This window comes from Channa argus, chromosome 17 (assembly GCF_033026475.1).
Source record: "Channa argus isolate prfri chromosome 17, Channa argus male v1.0, whole genome shotgun sequence".
Lineage (NCBI taxonomy): Eukaryota > Metazoa > Chordata > Actinopteri > Anabantiformes > Channidae > Channa > Channa argus.
This window is the reverse complement of record NC_090213.1, coordinates 12,639,518-12,648,430: the sequence shown is the minus strand read 5'-3', so window position 1 is coordinate 12,648,430 and position 8,913 is coordinate 12,639,518. Positions and strand designations below refer to the sequence as shown.

Below are 8,913 nucleotides of genomic sequence, written 5' to 3'. Positions count from 1 at the left end.
GGGGAGTAATAACATCAATCCAGAGACAAAGCCACTGCAGGCTGATACAACACAGGTGCCATAATAACAAGGTGTTTCTTCACCATGAACACTGTATGGAGGACATCTTGTTCACAATGTAAAGCACAACTTTAATACTGCTAGTGTGAAGGTCTAAATACCAGTAAGATAAAATCCACACCCATAGCCAAATACAGTTTCTTCCCAACAGCTGCCAGTTGCTCCTGCCGGCTGTATTGATCTTTCATAGTCTTTATGGGTTTGATGCTGATGACCATTTTACTACCTCCAAACACAGTGGAGATACATAAAGCCTCTTTGACTTGAGGTAGGTTAGGAGGCACCAGAGAATCAATAATTCATAATTCATCCCTGTGTGTATGTATGTATGCGTGAGTCAGTGTATTTGTGACCAAACAACACCTGCTAGACCAAGTGGTTGTTTTCATTCTTCAACCTCCGTTTATTTGAACAAAAAAAGAGGGCAGGGTTAAATCCACTAAACTCAAATACAAAAATAAGGGACTCAAATTGAAATCAATATATGAATACAATTTACACATACATCCAGTGCTGTGGAGCAGGATGACAGCATTGTGAAAAGGACAATACTCTTGTTATGGCAAAAGGGGAGCTTGAACAAGCCAAAACGCTTTATTTAGGCAACTGCGTAGCCATTTGGGACTTTCAGAGGTCTATGAATAAATGGCTTGGATTTGTGTTATGGTCAGTCCCGTCTTAAAGCTAACAGTAAAAAAATAGATGGGAGACTTTTTCGAGAGCCATCCCAGATCCTATCTTTCATAACCCCCCCACATCTCTCCCTATCCCGGTCTCACCGTCTGGTCTGTCGCAGCAGGCGCCCTATGCAGAGAAGGGGCCAATTCCATTATCCCGAGAAATTAAACAGAAAACCAAACCGAGCCGTGTGCGCTATGTGCAGGTTGTACTGGTGATTTCGTTGATCGGGGCAATGAGTTTGGTGGAAATCATGTGTCCCACTCAGCAGGAATTCTAATCTGAAGGGGCGTTGTCTGTTTATATGGTCGCTCTCTCTCAGTTTTCAACAACAATGTGCAATTTGATGAAAATCCCATAGAGTGCCAGTGGTCCAGACGCAGCCCGGGGTCCGTCCGTGGCAAACAGACTGTCCAAAACCAACAGGTCCTTGCATGTGCGTGCGTTTGTGTGCTTGTGTGCGTGGTGCGAGTACGTTTGTGTGTGCGCAAAACTGTGCGTCCGTGCGCGTTGGCGAGAGGAGGCAGCTGGGGGAGGGGGGGAGGGGGGGTGGATGGGTGGAGGAGAGGATATCAAACGGAATCCCTGATCACTCCTTCTCCCCGTTAACCAAAGACAGCTCTTTGAGAATTCCACTGGCGTCTACCCGCCTTCTCTCCCGGATCATGTCCTCCAGGCTGCGAAAGACAAGCGTGTGCACCCCGCTGCCGGACAGATGCACTTTGAGGAAATACTGCTGCTCCGCTGAGTGCGCCTCTCCTCCGGCTTTGAACTCCCTTTTCCCAAAGCGGCACCAGGCTGCGAAACTTTCCGAGTTGGTCCAGCATATCTCCTCGCTGCTCAGGCCCAGATGTCCCACTGCGTTCTGCATCACCAGGTCAGGGGGGAGCGGTCGGTACCGGTACCGATTGTTGACTATCCTTCCGTGGCGACCGCTGCTGATTTCCAGCAGGCTGTCCTTGCGGATCTCACCCTTGTGCAGGTGGATGACCTGGTCGTCCTGCTCGTAGATGGCCCAGTGGGGGGCTTGCGCAGTGGCCACTAGCTCCAGCAAGTCCCCTGGTTTGCACATAGTGAGCAAAGTTTTGGCCGAGTACACATTCAAGTCCTCGTTCTCCCGCAGCTTGGAGAAGATGCATTCCTGGGAGCAGAACGCAGAGTACTCCACCTCGCTGAACGAGAAGGGTCCCTCCTCGGCCGGGCTGTGGTCCTTGGTGAAGCCGCAGTCGGACGGAGTGCGGTCGTCCACCTCCTCCTCTTCGTCAGAGAAAAAGTAGGCGACGCCGACCCGAAGCTCGTCCTTCTCCAGCCCGGACGGATCCCCTGTGGGCAGCTCGCTGTAGTTGAGGTGGGTGATCCGATCCAGTTGATTTCCCATCAATGACCTGGCAAGGCAGAGGCATGGACTGCGGTGTCTAAGAGGGGTAGGGAGAAAAGGTGAGAAATAGAAAGGGAGGTGAAAATAGCGTATAATACAGCGTCAGGCAAATTTCACACAACAAGACGCGCAGTGCACAGACGCTTGGCTGCATTTAAATCCCTTTGGTCAATAGATGATACAGTACACTAAGAAAGCACTCAACACTTCTCAGCGGTCACCCATAAGAGAGGCAAGAGCTCTCTCGAGTTATTGAACCGACAGAGTACACTAACACAATCAATGATCCACTGCCTTGTTCTCCCTTCCCACCCATTAGTCAATCTTTAATTCCGGTGGAATATTAAACGGGTCCCGTGCGGAAGCAGTAAGGAAAAGAAGGGAAATGGTCGGGAGCTGAATCCTGCTTTAAAAAGTGACGAAAGACAAGGCACCGCCGGTCCTGTCTCTTTACGCACGGCGCAAAACGAAAAGAAACAGGAGAAAACTAATACCTGTGCGCTCCCCGGGCAAATTGCTAAATATCCTTATGGTCCATTAGTACAGAGGGCTGTACTGGCCCCTGCTCTCTTCCCTTCCCTCTTTCTTCTCACACTTGTTTCTCACTTTTTGCTTCGCGCACCGGGCGCCGCTCCCGCTGTCGTGCGTGCTGCAACTTCACTTCTCCCAGCACCAAGTCCATTTAAGTACCAACGAGAGCTCCGCCTCACCCAGCGCGCTCCACCTCCAGTGGCTTTTTACTGGAGCCAAATCTCCGGTTTATTACCGAAGGACCAATGGCAATCGCGGAGAAGTGTGTCACTCAGCCAGAAGAGCCAATCAGGTGCGCGCAGGGCGGCTGGCTGCGATAGGCGGCTGTTACCGTGGCATGGTTTTTGTTGTCAGAGAGCTGTGGAATTCTCAACATGATCAGTCTGTATAGGCAAGTTCAAGGCAGCAGTCACTAGTGATAAGAGCCTGCATATCTCAAGACGAGCATATGAGAGAAGCTCCAGTTTTTTTATTGCGCTCTGATGTGCTATAAACACTTCTACTATCTCATAAACGCTCCAAAACGGCGCCCTTATCGTATATGCACACTGTTGCTGCAGGACATGACAAATGTGTTTCCACCTTCCAGAATACACAAGTAGTCTCTGTCCTCCAGTTCCCATGTGGAGCTTGTAAGTTATTTGCACATGCTTCACTAACTACACTACATGCACTGCATCACTCTTCTCTCATATCTGCCTCTGTGTGTGTGTGTGTGTGTGTGTGTGTGTGTGTGTGTGTGTGCTTGCCTAGTAGAGGCTGAAAGGAGGGGGTGGAGGCAGGTGTGTTTGTGTGTAAGATAGGAACAAAACAAAGGAGTCTGCAGGGAGATTAGTACAAACTCTATAATATTTTACTTTGCATTGATTTTGTGTCTAGGAACAAAATATGACTCAAATGAAATGCATATGCAATTTCAGCCTGTGACTCACTTTTGCATGCATAATATATTGTATATCTGAATATTGTGCTTGGAAGATAAATGTAAGTACACTTATGTCATCTTCACTCTGCAGTCACCTCTCTCTTTTCATCACTGCCGCCCAGAGGTGACAACACTCTTGCCGTTTAACTCAGACCACTTTCCATGGAGCGAATGTTATTCTGTCTACAGTACCATCACATGAGAAATCTGCTCTTCTTTTTTTTTTCTGTCTTGTAGCATCCGAAACGCTCCTCAGAGTACCTCTCTTTTCCTTCTCCCAGATGGCTGGTGATAGCAGCTCTCCAGTTGCTGACATAGAACAGTCGCTGGTCTTTGTTTCCACTGGTGACAGGCAGAGCAGTGAGAGTAGGTGAGATATGATTGTGCAGAATTACCACCCTCTTCCTGCCACACACACACACACAAACACACACACATTCAAAAGACAAAAACAGTCACCCATGCAGAAATGGGTATGTCTTTCTATGTTGTATATCTGAGTGCATGTATGTACCAGACTGATCACCCTGTAATTTATGTTAAGTGGAGCTGCAAGTGGGAGGTATAATTTATGATATAGTACTTACCTTTATGTTTGTGTGTGTGTGTCCATGTGCTTTTAAACTCATGCACAAATGTATATAAGATATTTTTAGGCAGTGTCCCTTCACACACACACACACACACACACACACAAAGATGTCATGGGACTGTCAGCAGCGGCTTTGGCTGCAGCTCTCACAGGCATGTGGTTCTGCGACCTATAATCTAGTATGAGCAGAAATGAGTTTCCTTTGTAGATGCTGCCTTCCCTCCTCTCCTGGACACACATACACTGTACTAGCTCCCTCTCTTTCTTACTCAGTCTCTTTCCACTTCTTTTCTCTCTTTTACACATGCACACATCTAATCATATATGCAGCTGGTGTAATAATAAGGCAGAGTGCAGACACTACTGGAATAACTACTAAGACAGTGTGATATTTCACAACCTCAATAATTGGATACGTCTCAATTCCCTAATTACTAACTAAATCATATACACTGTGGCACCATACCATACAGATAAATTAGTGACACACACACACACACTCACACACTCACTCACACATTTGGCTGTCCACAAAATTATGCATAAATGCATGCACATCACTTTTTTCCTGACTCACATGCAAGCTTTGTCTTTCTCTACCTTTATCAGTCTGTTGCTTACAAAGCTGTAGTTTGCATTTGAATGCAGTCACACTTACAGACCTTATAGAGAGTGGGAGAGTGAGAAAGATTTGGGTATGCACATGCAATATCATGGTGTGTCTGTTGAGAAGAAACAGCACTACATCAAGCCATAAACCCTTGAGGCACCAGAGCTGCTAGAGTGGGTTGTATAGGGAAAAAAAAGTGAGAAGAGATTTTCTGTTGTATACAGTACATACAGTTGTTTTTGTATGTGTGTGTTTGAGCTGATGTCAGCACCCACAAAAATGTCATGTCAATATTTTAAAGACCTGCATAACATACAGTGCTTATTTTACACAGTTGCCCATAAAGGTGGAATAATTTGGTTTCCAGACACATTCCTCTTTTTCTCAAAGGTTAATTGTGTTTTAATTTTCACTGCGATGTGTTTGGAAGAAATTGATTGATTAATAAAGTTTTGAAAAGATGTACACTTTTTCTGTTAAGAATAAGTCACATTGTCACACAAATTTCATAAGAAGAGGCAAAAAATATTTTATTCCAACTTTATCAGTATGTACTGTACAGTAGGCACTGCAGTACACATATCATTGTATGTTTCTGGTATTGTGATCTGCTGTCCTTTAATCCCCCAAAATCATTAAAAAATCTTTTTCCCCTCTTTTTCTTGCTTGTATAAAAACTAAGGTAGCAGAAATACAGTGTAAGCTTTTTTATGATACTGTATTGATCCCTGCGGGGAAACTAATCTTTTTGCTTGCGCCTTTCCAGGGAGGTCAGAGAGCAGGGTCAGCTACAGAGCAGTATTATCACACGCCTGTTGTAAAGGCACATAAGATGGAGTGACTGATATTTGATAAGTCTAAAGCTGTCGTTTGGCGTGTCTTCAGTCGTGACCCGAGACAGAGAGAGTGGGTTGTCCACCAATCACAGAATCAGAGGTTTGATTCCCAGCTCCTCCAGTGCAAATATAATACAGTGCATAATATATCACACCGGGAAATACATTTGTGTGCTATGTTTTTTGTCCAGTTGTAGTAGAGTTGGTGAGCACTTTAAGAGAGAGTTCTCTGATATATTAGGAAAGAACCAAAGAGAACAGGCAGCAGAAAAGCCAAGCCCCGTGTAAAGGTCGCAGCTGCTTCAACAATTACTCTGCAATTACTTCCTCTGTCTGCGTGTCATTGTGCATACTGACACTTACTCAAATATTGGATGACAGTTATTTACACCGGTGCCCCGTGTGTATATATGGAATGAATGCTTCTGTAATTTATTTTCCTCCAGTGGGTACGTTTATCAGAAAACTTGCCAACATCAGCAGCAAGAATTCAGAGTTTTGTTTTGAAAAATGTTAATTTATCTAAACGTTAACATAGCCACATTTTTGTTGTCTTGGGGAATGGATGTCATTCGAAGAATACTGATGCTATTTGTGTCAGAAAACAACACGAGCGAGCCATTATACCCTCCAACATGTCTTTAGTTTATGGCTGTAATTGTAGGTGCTTAGGTACTGCAGATGGCAGCTATCAACATTATCATCATATCTATAATCACAGTGAAGATTTTCCTTTGGGGTGTTATTTCTTGTACTGAGCATAGTCTTTATCTTAGTGGGAAGGGGAACAATAAAGCTCAGTGTCTTTGCTTGGTTAAGCAATCACAATTTAAAACTCTACAGTTTTAGTTTCCAGTGGCATTAATACATACAATTTTACCAATTTGTTAACCATGATAAATTATGGTTAATAATTTATTAACTATAGTGCACAGTTTTGCTAGTGTTTTCCGCCTCTTTTGTGGAACACCTTGCTTGTACACATTCATGTTTAGGTGTATGTCCTGCTTAAGGCTGCATGCTGTATTATGTCATGCTGTTTTATGCTATACATCATTTTATGGATCTAGTGGAATGATAAATTATGTCGCGCCACATTATTTACTGACCATCCAGGAGTTAGACTAACCCCAGTTACAGCCTACAGAAGCTCCAACCAAACAAGTGCTTACACATCCTCCAACTCTAAACCTATTGACGGTATCTTTCAGTCACACTTGTTTTGTTGGCCACTGCTCTACAGCAATATGCTGAAGTCTATTTATTTTGTTGTTTCTCCTCTGACGGTCTGTCTATCACACTCCCTTTTGATTCCCATATAACATTGAACATGGGCCAAATTGCAGCATAAAAAAAAAAATCTAATTAATTATAACCATCTTAACTACAATCACTGAGGCATTTCCAGCATATTAGATATGTCATAAATGAAAGATGTTTGCCATGTCAGAGTGTCACCTGTTTTTCCAGCAAAGAGGAGAGAGATATAGCAGATGTTGCTATAAATGACAAAGGCAAAGGGTTTGGTTCTTGAATTGGAAAGTGCCTAAATCGGCCAAGCGTGTTTGGTGTTCTGGAACGGTGTAGCTTTAACAGAGATGTTCAGTAATGTCTAAACAGTCGAGTCTTTTACCAGCTTAAAGACCCTGGTGCACATCCAGGCAGTCACATATGGCATCAAGCTGTCCCAAGACATCTTGTAATTCAACAGGGGAAGAAATTGGAATAATGTGGTCACGAAATGCTCCTTTTGCCAATATGAAGGATCGAATTGGCAAAAATGCTTCTATGTAACACCAGTTCCAAAAGTCTCCCTCCATGTTTTTCAAAAATCACCCTGTCCTCCTATTGTGACACATAACAACTTCATCTGTTGTGCTGTGTTTGTGCCACAGTCTTCAGCTAAGAAAAAAAATGAATACATTTGTGATTGTTGAGTTGTATTTTCAGTAAGTTATGTTTTTAATTCATAAAAGGATGTTTAGATGATATTTTGTTTGACATCATTTCCAGGTATTCTGAACATTCACAACAAATCAATAAACTGTTTGTTTCCCATCTGTGACTTGTCTAACACTACTTATATTTTCTCTCTGGGCATTGCATGGACAGGTTTTTGTATGTGTGTGTGTCAAGTGTTTTGTTCCAAGTCCATCTGTCCCCCATAGAAAAGCAGATCTTCTGTCAGGTCTTATCAGCTCGCCTCAGACTGCGAACTGTGACTCATTCAGAAGGCCCTCGTCTGACACATCAGAAATCCATCGATGTGGCTGTGAATGTTAACTTCTTCAGATTCAACTCCTCTCCGTCTTAATGCTGCTACAGTCATTCCCCTCTGAAAAGACTTGTACCTTTCACAGACCTGTGTGTGTGTATGTGTGTGTGTGTGTGTGTGTGCAGGGAAGGCCGACATGCTGAATTCAGCTTTTCTACTGAAATGACAGAACAGAATTATAGGTCAGTATGATCCTATGTAGTTAACAAAATCATAGAATGAATGATCAACATGCTGAGTTGCCAGAAGGTTGTAGCTCAGTGAACTGCTCAGTGGCCTAAATCAAGACGATTCTGCTCATAGTTTACTCTTAGAAATCAATTTTTTATTGTTTTACAGATCCCCAGCCCTTTAAAACACAGTATCACAATGGCACAAGAAGAAAAAGATGTTTTTTATTGCTCAGGAATTAGCAGTTGTTCTTAATAACTGACTGTCTGCTTGGTAAAAACCCTGGTTTGGTGAGCATGGACAGCTTACTTAGCTGAACACGCTGCGTGCTTTTGTTTTGGTGTAAGAGAAATGAAAAAGTGTCTACACAGACAGCGTCCCTTCAACAGCCCTGACAAATGTAAAGAGAGACATAAATGAGACAGCCCTGGACAATTAGATCTGTGTAAGCAATGGTCCCAAAGGGCCCCACAGAGAAGTTTAGGGAAGCAGGTGTGCTCTGCTCTTGTGGGGGTGGTTACCTAAATGTACATTTGCTAAATCAACCATTTAGTCTTTTGAGAAAGAAAAATCAATGTTCAGTATTGGGGTTCATTTCTTAGTTGTTAGATTTCTTGACCATACACATCATAGTTTTTTTAATTTAAGCTTAAAGAATTTAAAGCTTATGAAAACATGGTTTACAGTGCAACATATTAAAAAAGGAACTGCTTTATATTATTTGCCACATAACAGAAGCCTGCTAACGTCCTAATTTCTTCTCTTGCTGTCCTCCCCTTCATCTCCCATTCTAAAATTCATTCCTCAGTCCTTTTCCCTTTTCCTCTTTATCGTCCTCCGGTTGGTGTAGTGTGTTG

At 43.3% G+C, this 8,913-nt stretch overlaps 1 protein-coding gene across 1 annotated transcript; it reads right to left on the bottom strand.

Moving 5' to 3' along the window:
* Window positions 1–439: 439 nt before the first annotated feature.
* On the bottom strand, window positions 440–2,793 carry lratd1 (LRAT domain containing 1). Its single transcript, XM_067482492.1, has 2 exons — window positions 2,611–2,793; window positions 440–2,153 (listed from the first exon to the last, which is right to left on the bottom strand). Exon 2 carries the CDS (start codon window positions 2,114–2,116, stop codon window positions 1,328–1,330), a length of 789 nt encoding a protein of 262 aa, XP_067338593.1. The 5' UTR covers window positions 2,117–2,153; window positions 2,611–2,793; the 3' UTR covers window positions 440–1,327.
* Between the last annotated feature and the right edge of the window lie 6,120 nt (window positions 2,794–8,913).

Excerpts from the sequence above, each read along its gene's own strand:
- lratd1 (XM_067482492.1), bottom strand. The coding sequence starts at position 2,116 with ATGGGAAATCAACTGGATCGGATCACCCACCTCAACTACAGCGAGCTG.